Consider the following 21,323-nt stretch of genomic DNA (forward strand, 5'->3'; position numbering starts at 1 on the left):
ATTATTTCTATAGAAAGGTCCCCTTTCCCTGCGCAAGGGGGGTAAATTCACTTCACCATGTCAACCTCTTATGATCGAATTCCACTTGCGCGTCATAATTATCCTCAGTCACCTTTCGAACGCGCGCGTGAAACCAACTACGAATTCGATCTAGATACCTCCAATTTTCCCACCCCCTCCAAGCAGAATGGGTCACGTCCCCGTCACAGTTACCGAACAAGCACATTAGCTGGAGCGTATCGAGCCGCATCGGCTTCCTCGATGGAGGAAGGCGCGCCGCTGGGCTCGTTCACGAGTCCCCGACGGACGCGGGAACCAGTCGACGCGATTTCACCGAATTCCGACAGATCGAACCCCCCCGAAGAGCTCACGGATGTATATCGAAGAATTGAAGAAGATGGAACACTGGCTGAATACGTGTCTTCGGACGGATGGGAAGCGCCGCCGGGGGCCCGTAACGGAAGTCGGACGAGTCGCTCATCATCACACGGAAGGGATCACGACTACAATGGTTTTGCCCGCAATGGACTCGCTATTTCAGAACCGAGTCTATTCAGTGATACTGGGCGACCTTCACCGCGCCGGAGGAACACCGATTTCACCAAAGATGAGCAGCGCCTCAGACGCGTGACCAACAAGGATTCTCCCGTGTTTAGCAAGGCTAAGGTCGGCGCACGATCGCCATTGACAGCCGATAATTTACAACGGCGTGAGGAGGAGGAAATCCAGAGCCTGCATGTATCAGAGGAGGAAGACGACGAGCACGGTCCCTCGCTGAATCTGCCAACTACCTGGGGGAGTCGCGCCACACACCAACAAAAGTGGCTTCGGAAAGTCAGCAGTCGAAGCGTTTCAGATCCAGAACTTCCAGGGCAGAAGGTAGAAGATACTTCAAGGGGTCCAGTGAAAACAGCATCGAGGACGAGGCCAGAAGATAACCCAGTCCCGAAACCTCGCATTTCTCCCCGTTCCCTAGAACGAAGCCGCATTCCAAGTCGAAATGTTCTCGAGGAGCGCACAGCCAATCTGTATATTCAAGACGCCCAGGGGACTCAGGAGAAGACCAAAGAAAGTACATTTGACTCTGGCCCAAATGTGCCTGAAGGCGATCCTATCCCTAACACACCTATCGTGATATTCAAAGGCTCATCAAGCTTTATGAAGCCAAGTACGACAAAGCGAGACTCCCAGGACTTGCTACGCCGATTATCGAGAACCGAAAGCCCAAAGCTGGACCAAGTGCAAACCCCGGATCAACCAAAGCTTTTCGAGCGCCGCATTTATGATAAAACACCTCGAGTCACGGGTGCATGGATTGATACTCCCATGACGGAGAAAGTGGCCCAAATCCCGAACGACTTGACCAAAGATATCGTCCCTCCACCCACAGCACCAAAGCAGGCTGAGCCCTCAGTTGAGCAAAGTAAACCGCCTGTTGTGGCTCCAGCTCTAGTCCCAAGCAAACCTGAAAGCTCAAAGAATGAAACGAGCAGCGAAAGAGATTCTTCGAAGGAAGAATCAAAATCAAATAAACGGCCAAGACCTCCAGTCCTTCGGCCTAAGCTGCCCAAAAGTGGGCTCGAAACAGTCATTGAGGACGTCAGCTCCGGAAAGGAGACGCTCGACCTGGGAGACGATACCATTGAATCTCTCCAGGCCATTATGGACGACCCGATGGGGTTGAAAACGGAAGAAGAAGAGGAGGCCGCTTTTGAGAAGGAAGTGCTTGAAAAATTGGCAATCGCTCGTTCGAATGGACAAAACTCAGTCGACCTCGACCGGCTGAATGACAAGCTGGCATCTCTCTCAAGGAACATCAATGAGGTAAAGAAAGGTCTCAACAACCTAGAAGAGCATGTCACTCACAAGGCTACGCTTACATCACGGCCAAGCACCCCTCCCAAAGCGGCACAAGCAACACATTCACACGACGAGTCTTGCACATCTTGTGTCACGCATTCTGATGGTCGTGTTTATGCTGCGATTCCGCTTCCTCAGCTGTGGACACAAAATCCAACTACCCGGCGCCGCCAGCTCACTAGGCTCGGCTGGGTCACGCTAGTGTCACTATCGTGGTATGTTATCGAGTGCATGATGGTAGAGCAGTACTGCCACCCAATCATGTCCGACACTTGCGACGGTTATTGCCTCCAGCCCGATGCACCCGAATTTCCATGGGTGACCGTGACAATGCTATGGCGCTGGTCTCATCTATCAGCCCTCCTCATGCCCATCTTCACCGTGGGGTTTGCCGTGTTTCGGCTGGCAGCGCAGTTGCTCGGACTATGGGATGGCTATGTGGATGAGCCGGCACGCTTGGGTAATCTTATGGGTGAGATTCGTATCAATGGTACTCCAGTCTCATTCCCGTGGTTGTCAAATCCCACAACCCAGAGCATCCCGTCTGCACCCCCACAACAGCCAGTGTGGACACCAACACCGCGCAATGAGGCCCCTGTCATATGGGAGGATGACCAGCCCTCAATTGATGACGATGAATATCTTTAGCTGATCTTGATGGCACCGGGTGGGGTAAGCCCATATTTAACGGATTCGGAGAACGGTTCAATTTGCAAGAATGATGAAGGTTGGATTTAGCGAGTATAGCTCATTACCGTGGCTTGATCAGACATTACACACTAAGCTTAGTCTAAAATGAATCTTGATATGTTTCCAATCCAAAACTGGCATGTTCCACGTGAGATGCTTGTAATATATGAAAACTGCAATTAATGGATATTGCGTATGTTTATAACGTTATTTATTGTGTGTAATATGTCACCCAGTGCAAACCTGTAAACCTACTAAACTCACAAACGTGCCCTCTCGTGCCACTCTTTCTGTAACTTCTTCTCACTCTCCACCCTCCAATTCAAATTCCTGCGCAACCGATCTTCAACCTCCTCATCACTGACCTCACAAGCCTTCTCCAATGGAATCTGGCGTGTACTCCTCAACTTAAACCCATGGTGAGTCAAACACCCAGTTGGTGTTACCTTTCCCGCAACAGCATCGGAGCAAAACCCAGACAAATTCTCAAAGAACTTCTTCCCCGTCGGCGTCGAAAGCATGAGTAGACCATGGCAATGCGGCTTACCCTCAAACATCTCAGCTACAACCGACACACCAGCTCGATGGACTCGGCGCGCAAGAATCAAGGCTTCGTCCGTGAGACTCTCCTCGCCAACAGTGATGAACACAGGAGGAGCACCCTTCCACAGATCAGAAGAAGCGGCCATCGGCGAGACGAGGGGGTGGTTGACTATCGATGCGTTGCAGAAGGTATCCAAACGGGGAGGGGAAGCGGGCCATATGTCGTCCGCCTGGAAATGCATTGGCGTGAAAGGTTTGGAATAGTCGGGTTCATCGACGCCTCCGGGGCGGATGTCCATGTAGTCGAATTTTCGGTAGCTGATGATCGAGGGCATAGAGAGTGAGACATCGCACCAGGGTGAGATACCGGCTACACCTGCTGGGAGTTCGATGTTGACTTCTTTGCCATGGAATGTGACGGGCCGTGAGGTACGACGCAGAGTGAGGAGGGTTTGTAGTAAGACCAGAGTCAGGTTACCACCAGCCGAGTCGCCAGCGATGACGATCTTGTTGGCTGGTACGGGCTCGTGCAGTGAGCCCCGGGGTGGGTGAATGAGTGAGAGGTATGCCGTCAGTGCATCGACCAGCGCAGCGGGAAATGGGTTCTGTGGTGCTAGTCGATAGCGCACTGACAGGATCTGGGCGCCTGTTAGACGGGCCAGGGTTGCTACGGGCACTCGGTGTGTGCATGGGTCCATCATTCTGTGAGTTCGGTGAGTGACTTGAACAATAAGGGGCGGGATATTGGAACTTACAGGTAGGCGCCTCCATGGAGATAAAGGATGGTCATGTCAGACGTGACATCCTTGCGCAACTCGCGATATCTCTCTTCCTCGGAGATATCAGGCTGCGGAGCCTTCTTATCGACTCCACGGCGATATCCTGTCCATTCGGCTTCAACAGTTTGGGTAGCAGGAACATCTAATGTCTCCTGACCGGTTCCAAGTTCTTGAATTGCATAGAGAACCGCATCGCGGATATCCAACTCAGGCTGCGGTAGGGTGATCTTGGATACCCACATAGGGCCTTGGATCCCAGGATCCCGCATGCTATTCTTCTGTGTCTCTGTCATTGTTTTCCTTTCATCACCTGTGATGAACGAGCGGATGACCACAGTGATGAGCTCGGTCCGCAGGTCTTGTTTCCCTGACACAGGGGACATGTGAATGCCATGCAGGATGAGCGTTTTCAGAATCAAGGGGATCCGAGTTAGCAGCAGTTTCAGCTGTGTGATAGTATGCTTAATTCCACTCATCTTGCGTGATGAGGAAGCTTACCAGGGCTTAGTCGGGGTATGTAGGTGGGAATCGAGATTGATATAGATTCTCCAAACCGGTTCCTTGCACCTCATGCCGAGGTTCGATTTTAGTGGATTACTAGGCAGAGATCCGCTCTGCAATTAGTATCCACTACGATTCAAATGATATCATGGAAGCTTGGAAGCCATGTTCAAAGGTTTACTTTCTTAAACAAATGTACATTTTATTCGAGTATGTAAATTTTGACTATTTACTCGAGATCACTTGCCCAACCAGTCCATATGCCCGACACGCCACCCATGCAATAAAACGAACAAATTTTGGTCATCACTCGACATCTTTCATAGTTTCAGTCTGCGACTCTGATATACTTGGACGGTCATCCATGCGCTTCTCTATACCCTTCTTGGGATGAAGCTCCCTCTCATAAATAGGGTGCTCATCATCCTTGAGCCCAGATCCAGTAGGGTCCCTCCGAATCAAGAAACTCTGCACTCGAGCATCATTCGACGGCATTTGGGTGACCGTACTCTGCCTCCGGCCACTCAAAAACCGCATCGAATCCTCACTAACCGCACGAAGGCGCTCCTCGTACCCTGTATTCAACTGACCAATCCACGATGCCTGCACCGCACCACCGAACAGTATCAGGAGAATCACGAGCTGCGTAAATGTGCGATTGTCCACGATGTTCTGCTGTTTCCCATTGTGCCGATTATTCCAGCGCTCCCAATCTTCCCAGGTCGCGTTTCTGTAAATATTTACGTCGGGTGCGTAGGGGCCAGCTGTAAGATCTGGTCGCGCGGAGTAACTCCATCCTTCACCAAACTTGTCATAAGCTGCGCGTTTAGTAGGATCAGATAGGATCTCATGGGCGGCAACCACGATCTTGTAGCGGTGGAGGCGGACTTCGGGAGTGATGTCTGTACTGTGACGATCTGGGTGGTAAATTTTTACAAGGTCGTAGTATCGGCTTTTAGAGTACGCAGCGTTTCGGGGGATGTTGAAGACTTCATATGGAGTGAATGAGGAGGTTCTTGGCCAAGAATCGTGATGTCCTGCATCTGATGTGGTGGCATAGCTCCGGATGGGTCGGAAAGCGCTGAGATGAATTGGCAATGAGCTGGTTTGTTGGAGATTTAGTAGCTGAGTGCTACCCCAAAGGATACTGGAGTTCTTGAGCATGGCGTCATTGTTGGGACTCGCAATGGATGAGTCCTAATACTCGTGTTGTGACGAGAGCAAGTTGTCGGATCGACTGGATCCGGGGAACCTTGAATCTATCAAACCAGCCAAACACCAAAACGCGTGACCCCGCACCGACATATACAATCGAGTTTCATTTCTTCTCAATTTACCCAGGCTCCTACAATGTATTCTCATACTTAGTATCCTGTCTAGCCGAATGTTTATGAAAAAAAAAAAAAAAAAAAAGTTAGACAAACTCGCTAGGGATCACTTAAAAGGGTCTATGACGATTTATTTTACACATGCCTATTTCATGTATACATAGATCTAGCACAAACTTTGAAAGCTTTTCATTCATAGTACTGTTGCATCTAGCGTGAGACCAGCCCCTTGGAGAGCCTAAGTGCCCTACACTGGGACCTCTGGTTCAAGACTGCAGCATCCCACAAGTACACGACGATTGCGCGATTCTTCCATCTCTGCCTATCCCACTCAATCAAGTATGAAGTTTTTCCAAAATGAGACGTCAAGATGTCTTGAGATCAAACATCTAGGTCTTCTCCTGACAAGAAAAAAAAAACAAAATGCAAAGAACCCCCTTTAAGAACGAAGACAGCAAATAACAGAAGGGGGGTGGAAGCAACGATCGTTCATAAATGACACATTGGAGGAGAGAATTCATTACTCATGACGCTCTAAAAACGGCCTTAGCTAAAGCTAGGGAATGAACATGGCAGCAACAGTCATAAAACCAAAATATCTAGAGTAAACAGGTTAGTTTCCGTTTGAATCACTGTTATGATAGGTATGTCTTACAGTGTGGCACATCTCCAGCCATCTCTTGAGTCGACTAGCGTATCAATTCCGGCGGAGTAATTCGCGGCGACAGCTGCTGCGGCACCACCGACTACTGTGACAACGACAAGTCGGCCGGAGAACTCCGCGATCATGCTGAATGCCAGCAGCGGCAGCAAAAGGGCAGCCGATGCAACCATTATGGCCATGTAGACCGGAGCAGTAGCCGCAGAGGCTGCCAAGCGAGGTGTAAGAGAGACGAGATCGACACCTTGATCCAAGAAACGGGTTTCGGCCGCGGCGATTGGATTGTTTGTTTTCATCCAGGAACGGTAGTTCTGGATATCGTCGTCTGTGGCACGGGGAAGAGTTTGGACTACTTTGCTGTAGGAGCTAAGAGCATTGTCTACAGGCTATATTAGGTTGGTTCATTGCAAAGGTATCATACGGGACTTACTGTATTGCTCTGTTTTTTGAATCAGAGCCGCCATCAGGTCCATTCGCCGGTAATGGAGGTTCGAATACGACTGAGACTGGGCATCTATCCGACGTGATGCAGGTACGGGCCTATTGCCTTCTTTCTCGGCGACAGCGGCACGGTGCATTTCTTCATACTCATCCAATAGTTGCAAATCTTCCTCCATTTGTGAAATTTCATCTTGGAGGTGAAGAAGAACACGGTGGTTCAAGTTCTCGAAGCGTCGGTACAGTGGAGGGAATGCCCCCTTATCATCTTTGGCTGAGTGGGTGAGATGTGATGCCACAATCCCATAACCCGATGACACCTGTGAGGTACTCGTGCCTCTTCTCTGCAGCGCAAGATGTATGCTCTCCTCTGGGCTACTCGGCGGAGAGGGTGGCAGCGGTGACCGTTGGATTGCAGTAAGATCCCTTGAGTGATTCTCTGGTGGGGAAATCCGCAACTGACGCTTTTGTGGTGGAGACTCTGGCCGGGATTTATTATACTCCTTAAGAGATGTCTTTCGTGCCGGCGACAGTTGTTTCCGTGTTACTAAGTCGATCTCTGTTCGAGCCCCAGATGGTGGTGACGGTGCTGGCGGAGGGCGCAAGTCACTAGGAGCTTTCGATGCCCCGCCAGCGGTCGATCTTGTTGGTCTCGAAGAGGCGCTATCCTTTGATTCCAATAGAGCATGTGGTACGGGACTGGCGCGCGGTTTTGGTGACTGGATATTCGTTATAGCCGATCGATTCGCAGGATTGTCACCCTCGGAATCGGATTCGGACTCAGATTCAGACTCGGATTCAGACTCAGAAGGTTCGGACGATGATTCAGATGAGGATTCAGCGCTGTGTTCGAGGAATTGGAAAACATCAGGGACCTGTTTCGGCGGCTCTGGGGGTGGCGGCGAAGGTGGGGCCGCCTGCGGTTTCACGATTTGTTTAGATGTATTGTTCCGTCCCAAAGAGGTGTTCTTCTCTGAGCTTGTAGATTTATCGACGGGACCAGCCTGCGTCGTGGCATTAGAGAGCATGGATGATGTCCTCTTCCTCCCATCCTTCCTTGTCGACTTCCTGCGCATGCTATTTTGGAGTGGCATGTTGATCGGATAATATCGGGAGAAACACCAGGGTCATTGCTCTCAGAGGTTATTATACAGATACTTCTATGCCCATGTCCACACCAGTGATATTTGATTGGCATAGAGCGAACCAGCTTGGTGGTGATGATAATTGAATTCCAAAGTGTGGATATCGGGCCATGAGGCATGGCACAAGGGAGGGGTTTGAAGGCGATCTCACGACGTCAAGCCGCGGAATCTAGGGGTATGTCCTGCAGGATGGAGGACAACGTTTGAAAGAAAAGGAAAGTAACAAAAAGGGAAGAAGAATCAAGCGATAGTCGATGTGATGTCTCAAATCTCCCACTGGCATTCCTCGGGCGAGGGCGGGAGGTATGTATGGACCCAAGCCAGTTGGATCGGCTGTAGATAAAAGTAGAAACTGGGGGCTGCACGTCAGCTTTTTACCTGGTGGAAACGATTTCGCGTCACCAATGCGGGACCAAAAACACACCCGCGTTTCTCTTTAGAAATGGAGTGTTGCAATTCGTCACACAGGGAATCCCGGTCAAATCTGAAGCAGATGAGAAGCGCCGGGGGCTTCAGATCGGGGACCAATGACGGCAGCCCGCAAGGAGGTTACCTTTGTAATCGCTGCCGATCGTAATGCGGAGGTAATTTCAGCTATCACAAATGTACTTGGTCGTACAGATTCCCCAGGATCGCAACCTTTTGAAGGAAAAGAGGGTGGAATGGGACTAGCGGCCTGAATGAGGAACGTTATTCAATAGTCCTGTGGGCCCGTGGAAAGGAACAAATCAGCCGTCATCCTTTCCGATCCGAGGGACAATGCATGCGTCTGAACATAGTTAAGTTAGTGAGCTGGCGACTCGCCTGTCGATCATCTCCTTGCGTCTGGACTCTGGACCATCTGGCGGTCTGGCAGATAAAGCCCCATTTTTTGGGTAGCGAAGAGTGATGCCCAGGATGTGACCAGTCACCATTCTTCATGCACCTGTTGTCTTGTCTGCATTAATTGCAAGAGAATGTTACATTGTATGACAATACACCAACACTTATCTTTATCTGTGCAAGTGAAGTGACCTTCTCAATAGATTTGGGTTCTATTCTAATAATCCCACAAGCTCAGTGTTTGTTACGTCATCAATATCGAAGAACAACTTATTCATATTTCTTTATTTAGCACTTCGTACTTTGTTTAATGATTAGTTTTCTTGGGGGCCAAATTACAGTGGCGTATAAAGGTGTGTTCAGATTTCCACCCCTTTATATCCCCTCATCATGTAACCTTTTTCACGCCACTGTGTTGGCACGATTAAGAATACAAAGAATACATTAAATACGCTAGAAATATTTGTCGTCGGATGTGTTATTAGCCTTATCTGACCGTAATTTGTGCCCAATTAACACGTAATACTTGATCGAGCACTTGGTAATAATATTGATACGACTTGCCCTTTATTAACCTCACTTATCTCCCTCAACTTGAGTTAATTTATCACTTTTGCTATAAACTACCCGCTGTTCATCCAGTATGACTATCGCGGCAGTCACTAGAACACGACGCCCAATAATTCACTTAAATGGATTTCCGGGGGTTGGAAAGCTGACAATCGCCCGCTGTCTTGTCAAGCTATTATCCTCCGCAAAACTCGTCCATAATCACCTCTTAATAAACCCCGCTGATGCTGTTTTACGCCGTACCCAGCCAGGTTATCAAACTCTACGCCATGGGATTCGACAAGCTATCTTCTCTCCCCTCATAAGCGAGCCTGAAACGTTTGATACGACTTATATATTTACGGATTTTCAGAGCGACGACGAACTCGGTGCGGCTGTGTGTGAGGAATATCTCACAACCTCAAAATTACGAGATACAGCTTTTATTCCTATTGTGCTTTTTTGCGATGAAAAGACAAATATGCAGCGTCTCGTTTCGTCAGATCGAGAGTTACATTCAAAATTTACAGACATAAAGCTTGTCACCAAGTTCCGCCTCCAGGAGGATGTCCACCGCTTTACTGGCCATCCGAATTATTTAGAGCTCGATGTTTCCAGTCTACTGCCGGAGGAAGCGGCAAGAAAAATATCTGAGCACATAACACGTGTATATGCTGAATTGTAAGGATGGCCGGGGAAGAGGCCACAACCCATGGGCGGACTCGGGATCAACAGGGCGGATCTGCTCGAGGGCTAGCGTGGTGAAAGAAGCATTCCCGGTTCATTTTCTTACCAAATGTTGCCTACTTCGTTTTATTTGGCACACTCGAACTGATTCTAGCACGTCAAACATTAAGCCGTACTTGGATCAATGTTGTTTTTTTCACACTGTAATTAACTGCCTTAGTGCTAAAAATGAAGTGAGAGAAACTAACCTTTCCATGGATAAACTTGAATTTAATGAAGAGATTGTCCTAGTCAGATGCCCCTTGGCCTAGTCAGATCGGGAGATCGCCAAGTCGGTCTCGGGGGCGGTTGGATTCCCACCAGTTGATCCTACCATGACCTGCAGGGTGAATGATATTTAAAGGTGTTGTCAAGTCTACATATGTATGTCTCAAGTACCCTAAGGTTTGACCAGTGTGTATCTGATGACTTTGGAATACCTCAAGTGATATATAGACATATATAAATATTGTACGCGTGGACATTGACGGTTCAACACCTGATCTAAGCTCATCTCACTGGGAAAATATACATCCCCGGCATAGCACCCCGGGAATTATCCTAAGCGCCGATAAAGAGAAACATCTTGAAGTTAATTCACATATATATGTATTCCTCTAGCCGCGAATAGCGCTCACATGTGCAAGTGATAATGTCGATTGCGGTATCAGGAGTGTTTATAATGTTTCTAATCTGTGTCTTTTCACTCCATCAACAAGTAAACAAACATTGAACAGTAGTAACTATAGCTGAACCTTTAATGTTGGCCTTTCCTTCCTAGATGCAATCTAAGATTCAATAAATGGATTCGCAGATATGAATGCTTAATTGTATTGAAGTGATTCTACTGAGTGTGATTTTATCTAGGAGGCTAAACCCGAGATGTTTGAGTGGCATAGATCTAGTCAAACAGCGACCATTTAATGTTGACGAGGACCGGAGTGCGGGCGATGCGCTTTTAGCATTTTTAATTAAGCATAAAAAGTTCCCTTCAAAGTTCCCTCTCATAGTATCCATAAAAATTTAGAAAGATTTTAATCAAGGAAGAAAAGTACCGGCGCGGTAATGACGTTCAAAGTGGATACTATCGTACTGTATACTAAACCCCAGCCATCTCAATTTCCCCATACGACAATTCCCCGCCTCTTCATTTCTTACTCTCGTCTTATTCTTTCCCCCTCACCAAATTTACCTGCTAAGTCTCTCATTCCACAGTGCGCGACAAAGACGTTCGTTTTATTCTTAAAGGTCCGTAAGGTTAAGGTCTTGCCTCGACTCTGCGCCTTTCGGCGCCCGATGCGCTGTCCGCCCTTATCGCTCATCAGATCCAAAGTCGAAAAACAACATTGCACATCCCACCGCCTCGAAAACTTGCGCCATTGGGTTTAAACAGGTCGCACTCTGGTGGCAAACATTCAGGCGACTTGATTGAATCAGACAGAAAGCTCCTATACACTCCCGAGGGCTTTTATATATCGCTTTTTGCTATCGCAACTCGATCTCCAATCTTCAGCGAAGATCAACATCTCGCCTGACGCGAATTACGACTGCCATTTCCACTGCAGTTGCCCACCATGGCCAAGGGTGATCGCCATGTACGCCTCAACTACCACTGGCCAGAGATTCAGCTCAATATCTGGCTTATCGTCGTGCTAGCAGGCTCCGCAACATGCCTCGGCATCTTCGCCTGGTTTATGACTGTGCAATCAACAATGGAACTTGGGACACCCTGGTGAGTTTACCATCTACGATTCAACTCGAGCAAAGACTAACGTCGATGGTGAACACCAGGCTTTTCCCCTTCATGGTCGTATCCAGCGCCCTGGGCGTCTTCTTCATCTTTCTCGTCCTCGGCCTAATCGCCCGCCAACTCTTATTACCCGGCATCCTGATACTGGGCAGCTTCATCCTCTTTGTCCTCTTCCTGACGGGTCTGATTGAGACATCGTTGCAGCTATATGGAGTCTATGGGAATGTGAATAGTAACTGTCAGAACTATGTCGTGGAGAATAAGTCAAGGGGGAATAACATCAACACCTTGGCATGGTTGACGCAGATGACTATTTGTGAGTTCTTTGATTCCCTTACCAAACCTAGTTTTCCGTTCTATTGGGGTGGGTTCGCTGATAAGTTATGTTTGCAGGCAATTGCTGGAAAACAGCGTTCGCTATGGAACTCGTTAATACCATCTTCTATGTATGGATGATGGTGATGTCGTGGCAGGTGCATCGGAACTTCTATCATAGGTGATTGCTTCGAAGTTGTAAAATTTATGATGCCTTATCTTCTTGTTTTACATATTGTGATACCATATTTTGTGCATATACTTGGCGTTCAGGTGATGATGATGAGTTAAAAACCACTGGTTTCTTCGATTGCGAATAATGACAAGCCAAAATTGTTCTCATTTAATGACACCAAAGTTTACACTGCACTACATACACACTGCCATGAAGAATATGGTAGGGCTCATTTGTCGTGACACTGATGCACATTTCAAGAATCAGACATAAGCAAAAGCTTAGATGCATATCTCGCATATTGGACATTCGACACTAGTCAGGAATCTACCTAGTACATGGTGAGAACAAGTTGATACACTTGACCAGTGAATAGAAATAGACAAAATGAGTAATAATAGAAAATAATCAATGCGAACGCCGTCGCTATGGCAGAAGCGCTTGCAACCGCAAGAATCAGATAGATAAATCAAGTAGAAAACATAGCCGAATCGAAGAGTGGAATGTAAATCAGGCACAGATAACGGAGCCATACAGAGGCGCAGACTTGGAGTATGTGACGTGTAGAGAAAAATCACTCATCTTCCTCGGCCATGTCTTCCTCTGCTTTCTCGTCGTCATCTTCGAATGCCGCAAGCATCTCTCGCTCCAGAGCGTCGTCGTCATCGTCTGGGTTCTCTGGCAGACCATCATCTGTATCTTGGTTGATACTCGCTTTGTCCAGGTCCAGGTCCTCTTCACCGACCTGTAAAGTCATGCGAGACTCATCGGAATCGGTGGGAGCAGCGCTTGCAACTTCTCGGAGACCAGTGCTCCGTTTGTACGAACGCTTAATCCGCTGCGAGAGGCGCGAGCCTTTCTGATCCTCATCATCCTCATCCTCGGCAGATTCGTCGTCTGTTGTCCCACCAAGTCCATCTCCGCGCTTTCGTTTCTTGCTCGCTAGAGTCTCCTCACCCCATGCCTCGCTGTCACTTTCACTCTCATCGTCACTGCCAAGGAATTCCTTGAGTTCGTCATGTACGGCAGCTTGCTCGTCCTCGTCGTATCCGATATGCGATGTCTCATCAAGTCCGGTGTCTTTGAACATTTCGGATTCTGGATTGCCTTCCTCATCAGTCCAGAATGGGCCCGTCGCCTCGTCCGAGGAGGATATCCAGGAGCTCTCGGCGAGTTCTTGTGCGCCGGGGGAGAGAGGCTCACCACGGTCATCGGGATGAACAGGAAGCAAGTAAGGCTCCTCATCAAGACGCCTCCAACTAGTCAAGCAGTCCAGGAGCCACTGCGTTGTGACAATCTTCACATTGGGGTACCGCGTGGCTTCGCGCACTTTCGCGGTTCGGTTCCGGCCAGCGACGAGGTGAGTGGTGCGGCCATCGATCTTTGATGAAATGACGATACCGAATGTCTTGGCCCATAGGGAGATATCGGCATTCTGCGTATCAGTTCCGAGAGGAAGGACACCCGAGAACACGATTACCACCCCTCCGAGAATCCGTGCCTTGATCTTGGGCATGATGTCTTTGACGTCGGGAACCAACTTCAAATCAACATCCTTGTCTTTCAACGGGGTCTTCTCACCTCTCAAAGCCGCCACTCGGCCTCCCAGGGCACTTGTGCGCTTTTTATCGTACTCCTCATAGAATTGGAGATGGACTTGCTCTAGGCGATCCTGGAGCTGGAAAAGCTCTCGATCATGGTCTTCAAGTAGGTGATGCCGGGGTTTGTTTTCTTGGGATTCATCAATGCTTGGTACTGATTCGCTGCTCTCGGCACTGGAATCATCCTCTGCATCTAATTCTTTTTGCTTTTGCAATAACGGTCGGTCTTCCACCTGATGCAATATTGTCTCTTCCTGTGCATTGGTCTGTTCTTGCAACAATCTCGGATCGTCACCGCCTCCCATTGTCACCAGTTGTTCTAATGCGGAGACCGCAGTCCCATCAGGCGACTTCTCAGTTGAGCCATTAGCATGAGTTTCCTTTGTTTCAGCTTTCGCAGCCTTCACAGCCTTGTTGGTTGCACCAATCTCCTGCTTTTTGGGCAAAAAGCTGGAGTTGATGTCACCAATGCCAACGAAGAAGTCATAGGGAGAGACCTTGATGAGATTAGGATTCCAGCGCCACACATCACCACGGTCGTCGATAATGACAACCATCTTTGTGTCAACTGGGAACAAACGTTGGAGGTTTTTGGCAGTCAGGCTTCCGCTTTCATCACGGCTGAGAATACGGTCTCCGAAGAGCTTGCGTGTTGGATCAATGATATCGGCAATGTTTTGAGCATATGCTCGAGTACCCATGGTGTAGATATGCAGTTCATAGAGCTCTGCAACATTCTGCAAAAAATCCTCTAGTCCTGGCCGCAGCTTGATGTAGTACCAACAGCCACGCATTCCCGGGCCGTCGTCAATCAATCGGAACTGCCTGACGCCCTTTAATGCTTCGTAGTTTGGATTGTCCTTGTCCTCTTTCCATTCTCCGACGGTGGGGTCAACGGTAGCATGGATAATGGTCTGATCGAGATCCACTACAAGTGAGAGACGCCGAGATCCCAGAAGCCGACGCTTTGCATCCTCATCAACACGGGTGGCCTCCTTCTCGCTGACTGTTAATGTAGTGTTGTCATGGGACATTTGAATCGGCGCGCGGAAGGAGTCCATAATCTCAGTATTGTATGAAGCTCTATTTGTAATGAGAAAACAGTTTGTTAGAACGATCATGCCTCCAGCTGTTTGCCAAAACGGTATACGTACTCGGTCATATCCTTTCCACACTCCGCGCACATTCCTCCGAATTGTACCTCATGGGCACATGGCTCGTGAATCTCAACGACATCAATCCTGTACATATCTCAGTCAAAGTCCCCAATTTCTCCGGGCAAACAGAACTTACGGTCCGTCAATAACATCTCCTTTGGATATTTTCCACCCCTCAATCTCACCATCAACAGTTGATTCGAATCGAGTTGGAAACTTGCGTTGTTTCTTTATGATGTTTCCTATGCCATCACCCTCCTCAACCTCAGAGTGATAATAATACCAAAACAAGGCTTCATCCCTCTGTACCTCATCACCAGGCTTTTTCAACAATGAGGTGATGGTGATAGGATAATGCAGGCTGGGCGGCAGACGAAGAAGCATCTTTGCTTCCAGTTCGCCCCCCAGGCGACGGAATCCACGAACTCTCAATCAATGGCTCAGCGAGCCCAGCGTCCCCAGGGTTCCCACAGCACAAGCAAGCGGGGTGTGGATGGTAGGTGGATGTGATCGCGTTCGCCTCTGGCTACGGAGCCATAACCAGCACGCGACGCGTGGTTGAAGGTTTTTTGGGGTCTCGGACGAAGGGAAGTGCAGATGGAGGAAACTGGATGAGGCTCAATGATCCCTATGAGAGCTGAACGCCTTCAAATATGAATGGATAAACGGATACAAGCGCAAGAGTTGGGCTTTGACAGTCAAGTGTGGATGCGAAGTCGCCACACGACACAGGTGCAATGATAGATGACCTTGCGCGCCTTGCAAAGCCTAGCGCGTGAATGGCAAAGCCAAGAAGCACACAAAGTCGCGGAGGAACAGGGTTGAAGGCGGGGATTTGAAGGTGGGAAGAATGCCTGCGATCGGGGAATGGGAAAGCTCGGTGCGGGGACTGTGAACAGTGGAAGAAGCTCATCCGCTTATGTCAACTCTCTCCACCGCCCCTCGGATAGTTATGCCATGGATTGCCATAACGTCGACTCCACTCTCCTAACATGAGGAACATTTACTATAGAAGAATTGAATGATTGCAATATTATGGTATTTAGGAGGCCATGAGCTTGGCCTACTGCCTACATAGACCTACAACCCTAAAGTTCAAAAGACTTAGTCTAAATTACCATATCTGATTGGCCACGGACCTACCTCTGAACGGCTTTTGATGCACCCTCGGGCTGTTGGATCCATACAAGCTGGTCTACGAATCGCCATCGGAGCAGGCAGAAAATAGATTCTAAGAACTACAGACCACTGAATATCGCAAGAAAATATGATTTTTGTCTACTTTTAGTATACTTCTATAATACACCATATTTGAACTGGTAGGTGCTAGGGTAGATACTGAACTACTCAAAGTACTAATAATCGAATGTTACATTGTGGTCATACAATGACATGGGAGCTCAATACAAATGCCAGGAGCCATAGATTCAAGCGAAAAGAACGAAAGATGCAGAGTGAATCCATGCGAGGCAACCAGCAACTGTGTACTTACTGATGAGCGAACTCAGGAATAGAAGATGTGCCAAGATAGAAAAGCAAAAAGATACAAATCACTGAAAATATGCTTGATAGGGCGGATAACAGAACGTGTTCGCAGACCCATACCTCACCATCCTCGTGGAAATCGCATGTACAACAATGTACATACGAAATAGTCCCTTGAGTCCTGGCGTCAGATTCATCGGTAGCTTTCGCTGAAAATCCTTAATTTCGCTAGAGACCTATTTGGCCTTGGCCAAGCCAACGGTGCCTTTGCCAACATCATAGATAGAGTACCACCTGCGCAGGAAAGAATCTCCAAGAATGGCAAGGGGGCCAACGGGCTCGGGGAAGTCCATACCCATGAAGCTGCTGATGCAGGAGCCCTGGACCTCCAGGATGTAGTCGTGGGGACCAATGGTGAAATCGTGGCCGCTAAGAGTGAAGGTCAGGTCAGGCAGGGAGTCAACAGTGGCACAATCAACGCTGTACTGCCCAGTGAAGCCCTTTGTTGCTCCAATCTCCTTGTTCAGTAGCTCGGCCATAGTGGAGGGCAGAGCGATGAGCGAAGTACCGGTGTCGAGGATGATACCGGTGTTATCCAGCTCAGCCTTGTTGTCGCCAAGAGCGATGGCGTTAAACTCGACCTCCCAGTAAGCCTTGCGGCGAAGAGGAATAGTGGTAACCTCACCAGTGTAGTGGCTTTTGTCTACACCACCGAAGGTGGCCTCGGAGCTGTCGCCCTCATTGTTGGCATTGCCCAGGTAGAAGGCAAAAACAGGCTCGTCCAGAAGACTCTGGTTGATCATGTTGTAGACGGGGGGAACCATCTTGTTGACGGAGATAGTGTCGTATCCAAGACCAAGGATACCATCGAAACGACCGAAAGCAAAGGCCAGACCAGGCTCGCTGGTAGCCTCAGCAAAGTCTTGTTTAGCAATCTTCAGATCTCCGATCTGGACAGTGTCCTGGGAGACGAAACCACTGAGGCTGCCAGATCCATATTGGATGGCAAACTCGGTGCCGTTCTTCTTGTAAGTGCTAGACTCGGACGAGTCATACTTGTTGTGGAGATAGCAGGCGATCGAGCCGCACTCCGATGACGGGACCCACAGGTTGGAGCTACCAGTGTCGAGGACAACCTTGAAAGTCTGAGGAGGAGTACCGATATTAATCTCTGAGAAGTCTAATAAGGATGGTAAATCAGTCGGTGAGCAATACTGGTAGGGGTAGATGAAGGAGAGCTTACACTGCGCGTTCAGGAAGTTGTCGACCAGAACATCATGGCCAGCCTGGGGCTTGATAGAAGTATCCTGGAACATCATATCCTGGTGCTTGTTAGGGCGGATGCCCATGTACTTCTGGCCCAAAGCGTGGACGTGGGCATCGATGTTGTGGGTATCCTAAGATGGGGGGATCAGCCGGGAACTCCGCTGGGGGATGAGGAGTATGGGGATTGCTTACCAGTTGCTCGCTGAGAGGAACCTTGTTGAGCTTGAGCTTGTGGACCTCAGCAGAGGCACTGCCCAGCAGCACGGAGGCTGTCAAGAGGGCAACAGACTTCATGATGGGCAAAGAGTGTGGATGTTATTATGGGGGGGAGAGGATGAAGAAGATAAGAGGGAGCTGGGGACGGAGTGACTGGAGACGGAGATCGACATAACGTGATAAGAGTGCGTCATGTTCCCGGAATCAGCTGCGCCGTGGGTTACACCTCACATTAACACATTCATCCCCCTTCCGTTTTAAAATAGTCCTTCCACTTGTTTTGTAAATAAATCCCTCGATCAATTTTAATCAACTTACATCTCTATAGAACGTAGTACACTGAAATAAATAATTCAGGTCTACTCGGTAATGTTATCTTGTTCTGCTTTGAGGGGGTTGGGTGCCCTGCCTTGCTTAGCGCCAACAAGTGAGGGGTCATAGCAAGCTGTTCCTGGCAGCTGCAGTGAGATGGGAAACCTTCTCCATACCCGTGAAACCAATCTAGCCCTGGCTTACGGAGTTTTGGGTAGCTGCCTTGCCTTGCTCCGGTCTCTTCTGGGTGGAATTCGGGCCTACTCGCTCGATAACTAAAATTACGCAGTCATAATACCAATCTTTGACACAATTTCATGCATTTATAAACCAGGTTAAATAAATCACCCATCATTTCCAAGTGCCATAGATTATTGATAATACAACGAAGAGGAGGAAGTTTCCTCCATGAGTACCCAAACCCGACCATGTCCCAACAAAATCTCCGAAAGCACCATATGTTTACCGGTAAAAGTCGAGTCTGCGAAGCCATCAATAACACCAAACTGATCAGAAAAGGGAGAAGAACATACCGGTCGTCCTCATGGCCACTCTTCACCTGGGCAGAATAAGCATCCTCCAGGTCAGATTGGATGATGTTGTATCGGTTCTTGCGCACTGCCCGGAGACCGGCCTCCTGCATGATAGCAGCAATCACAGCACCAGACAGGGGCTCGTTGCGCACAATCAGGGAGTCCAAATCCACCTCTGGAGACAGTGACATCTTGGCCGCGATGGTACTGAAGATCAGTCGACGCTCACGGCGGTCGCGCAGCGAGGGGAACTCGATCTTTCGGTCCAGACGACCAGGACGCAGCAGAGCGGGGTCCAGAGTGTCAGCTCGATTGGTGGCCATGATGACTTTGACATTGCTGGACTGCTCGAAACCGTCCATCTGGTTCAGCAACTCCAGCAGGATACGCTGGACCTCACGATCGGCACCGGTTTGGGCATCGAAACGCTTAGTAGCGATGGCATCAATCTCATCAATGAAGATAATGGCGGGGGAGTTCTCACGCGCCATTCGGAAGACATCACGGACCATGCGAGGACCTTCTCCCAAATATTTCTGCACGAACTCTGAACCGTTCACTCGGATGAAGCTGGCGGTTGTACTGTTTGCCACGGCTTTGACCAGCATGGTTTTACCGGTACCCGGGGGGCCATAAAGCAAGACACCGCGGGGAGGGTCAATACCTACTATGGGTTAGGGAGGTTTACCACAGTTTAATCTGGTGCCCAAACGTACCGATCTGTTTGTAAAGCTCGAAATGCGTCAAGGGCAGCTCGACGGCTTCTCGGATTTCCTGCTTTTGCATGTCCATGCCACCAATGTCGGCGTACGTCACGTCTGGCTTCTCGTTATCACCGAGCATCGCAATCGAAGAATCGGCCTCAGGAGGAAGGATATCGACCAGGGCGTTAGAGTGTCGGTGGAGGGCGACCGAAGACGATGGCTTCAGCTTCTCGCGGTCAAGTGTGGAGAGGATGCGAACAACGTAGTTGGATCCGGTCGAGCTCTGCACGATACCAGTACTAGAAGACACTATTAGCGACTGTCCCCATTCATTCAAGCGATATACAATTCAACATACTTCTGATCGATAGCTTCCATGAACTGTCCAATCACCAGCGGGACACTCTGTATACGCTTAATCTCCTCCTGTGCCCGAACCAGCTCTCTCTTCAAGCTCCTATAGACACCAAGACGGTCAGCATTTGAGATTTATAGAATAAATCTAATAGAGATCAAAAAAATACCTCTGCTCATCCTTGATGTATTCCTCCTGCAGCTGAATGTATCTGGGAAGCGTCAGTACGTGACACAGGTTGCACATCCAAGGACCTGGCATACTCTAGGTGTCTCTGTAACCGTTTCAAGGTAGCATATTCATCATTACCATCAGCCCCCGTTCCATCCAAGGAATCCAAGTTCCCAAGGGCGTCCAGAGCACTTGGCTTGGGAAGAGGCGTGACGTTGTTTGCCGGGTTCTCCACGGCCACGTCTCCCATGGTGAAAATTCTTGTTGGCAGATACTAGATGAAATGAGATGGATACGAAATTGAGCGGAGTTATCCGATGCGGGTGGGTAGGCGTGTGTTGGAATGGGAGGTGAAGGGTCTGGAGATGGGTTGTGTCCTTGGAGCTCATCAATCGGGCGATTGGAGCTTCCGAGTAAATCACGTGATCAAGACCTGGGATTAATCGAACTGATCAATTCCAGATTCTTTATTGACTTTTCCTCTGTTAATTGGGTATTAAAATGCCATAGTATTCAAGTATCCAAGATTTTTTAATATTGTAGCTGTTTAATATGGTTTATTGGAATCATGCAGGACTCCCAGATGTACCAGTTGGCCACTACCCTACTGTACGTTGGATTTCGTCCCCAAGCTACTAAGAGGAGCTACTAAGAGGCTAGACTCGCCAATTTACAATGGTAATTTGATAACTGTGGTTCATTTCTTAGCAATAGACATGGGACTTTACGGAGATAGGATTTGCACCATTTCAATTCATTTCAATCAGGAAGTAAATGGGTTTGGCTACGGTATGACGTAAATTTTGTGGTATGGTAGGATATGGAGTATGGCGGTGAAATAAATGAAAGATCAAGACCATTCAGGCTACAGGTCAGCCTTTGGATATTCTGGCTAGGCTGTGTTCATGACATGTTTCAGGGTAATCACCGGTGGTCAGACAGCTGGGCTTGTCACGTAGCCAATGAGGCGGGACTACGTTTGTTAGGTTGGTGATGTTTAGCAGGCGAAGTAGATCGAGGCAGCTGATGCATTTATGCTCTGGGGAAACCATGTGGTCAAATTGAATCTTCTACACCCTTTCACGTCTCTTCCATCTGGCATTGAGCCCGGACCCGACTATGAGTGGAGTAGGGCCCGCGGCTAGGTGGGACAGGCACAAAAGACCTTGAATGGATTTTCCCATGCGGATTGAGTCGGATCCTAGCCACCGGTTGGAGGGTAGAACCTAGTCTTGGCTCTC

The 21,323-nt window shown here is 48.8% G+C and overlaps 8 protein-coding genes across 8 annotated transcripts; 2 read left to right on the top strand and 6 right to left on the bottom strand.

Moving 5' to 3' along the window:
• Positions 1-57: 57 nt before the first annotated feature.
• Positions 58-2,508, top strand: N7520_007880 (uncharacterized protein; the record flags this gene model as incomplete). Its single annotated transcript, XM_057141814.1, has 1 exon — positions 58-2,508. The coding sequence occupies one exon, from the start codon at positions 58-60 to the stop codon at positions 2,506-2,508; it is 2,451 nt and encodes an 816-aa protein (XP_056995820.1).
• A 302-nt stretch (positions 2,509-2,810) lies between these two features.
• On the bottom strand, positions 2,811-4,348 carry N7520_007881 (uncharacterized protein; the record flags this gene model as incomplete). The annotated part of the gene is made up of 2 exons (XM_057141815.1): positions 2,811-3,795; positions 3,849-4,348. 2 exons carry the CDS (start codon positions 4,346-4,348, stop codon positions 2,811-2,813), a joined length of 1,485 nt encoding a protein of 494 aa, XP_056995821.1.
• Positions 4,349-4,679: 331 nt separating this feature from the next.
• N7520_007882 (J domain-containing protein) lies at positions 4,680-5,537 on the bottom strand (the record flags this gene model as incomplete). Its single annotated transcript, XM_057141816.1, has 1 exon — positions 4,680-5,537. The coding sequence occupies one exon, from the start codon at positions 5,535-5,537 to the stop codon at positions 4,680-4,682; it is 858 nt and encodes a 285-aa protein (XP_056995822.1).
• A 720-nt stretch (positions 5,538-6,257) lies between these two features.
• On the bottom strand, positions 6,258-7,894 carry N7520_007883 (uncharacterized protein; the record flags this gene model as incomplete). The annotated part of the gene is made up of 3 exons (XM_057141817.1): positions 6,258-6,300; positions 6,357-6,741; positions 6,793-7,894. 3 exons carry the CDS (start codon positions 7,892-7,894, stop codon positions 6,258-6,260), a joined length of 1,530 nt encoding a protein of 509 aa, XP_056995823.1.
• A 3,722-nt stretch (positions 7,895-11,616) lies between these two features.
• N7520_007884 (uncharacterized protein) lies at positions 11,617-12,248 on the top strand (the record flags this gene model as incomplete). Its single annotated transcript, XM_057141818.1, has 2 exons — positions 11,617-11,774; positions 11,834-12,248. 2 exons carry the CDS (start codon positions 11,617-11,619, stop codon positions 12,246-12,248), a joined length of 573 nt encoding a protein of 190 aa, XP_056995824.1.
• Positions 12,249-12,856: 608 nt separating this feature from the next.
• On the bottom strand, positions 12,857-15,424 carry fcpA (protein-serine/threonine phosphatase; the record flags this gene model as incomplete). The annotated part of the gene is made up of 3 exons (XM_057141819.1): positions 12,857-14,966; positions 15,038-15,124; positions 15,177-15,424. The coding sequence occupies 3 exons, from the start codon at positions 15,422-15,424 to the stop codon at positions 12,857-12,859; spliced, it is 2,445 nt and encodes an 814-aa protein (XP_056995825.1).
• Positions 15,425-16,761: 1,337 nt separating this feature from the next.
• N7520_007886 (Peptidase A1) lies at positions 16,762-18,085 on the bottom strand (the record flags this gene model as incomplete). The annotated part of the gene is made up of 3 exons (XM_057141820.1): positions 16,762-17,705; positions 17,769-17,922; positions 17,984-18,085. 3 exons carry the CDS (start codon positions 18,083-18,085, stop codon positions 16,762-16,764), a joined length of 1,200 nt encoding a protein of 399 aa, XP_056995826.1.
• A 696-nt stretch (positions 18,086-18,781) lies between these two features.
• Positions 18,782-20,332, bottom strand: rpt3 (proteasome regulatory particle base subunit RPT3; the record flags this gene model as incomplete). Its single annotated transcript, XM_057141821.1, has 6 exons — positions 18,782-18,800; positions 18,853-19,516; positions 19,569-19,855; positions 19,915-20,013; positions 20,081-20,122; positions 20,175-20,332. 6 exons carry the CDS (start codon positions 20,330-20,332, stop codon positions 18,782-18,784), a joined length of 1,269 nt encoding a protein of 422 aa, XP_056995827.1.
• Positions 20,333-21,323: the final 991 nt, after the last annotated feature.

This window comes from Penicillium odoratum (assembly GCF_028828045.1).
Source record: "Penicillium odoratum strain IBT 22623 chromosome Unknown utg000005l_segment0_segment0, whole genome shotgun sequence".
Taxonomy (NCBI): Eukaryota; Fungi; Ascomycota; class Eurotiomycetes; order Eurotiales; family Aspergillaceae; genus Penicillium; species Penicillium odoratum.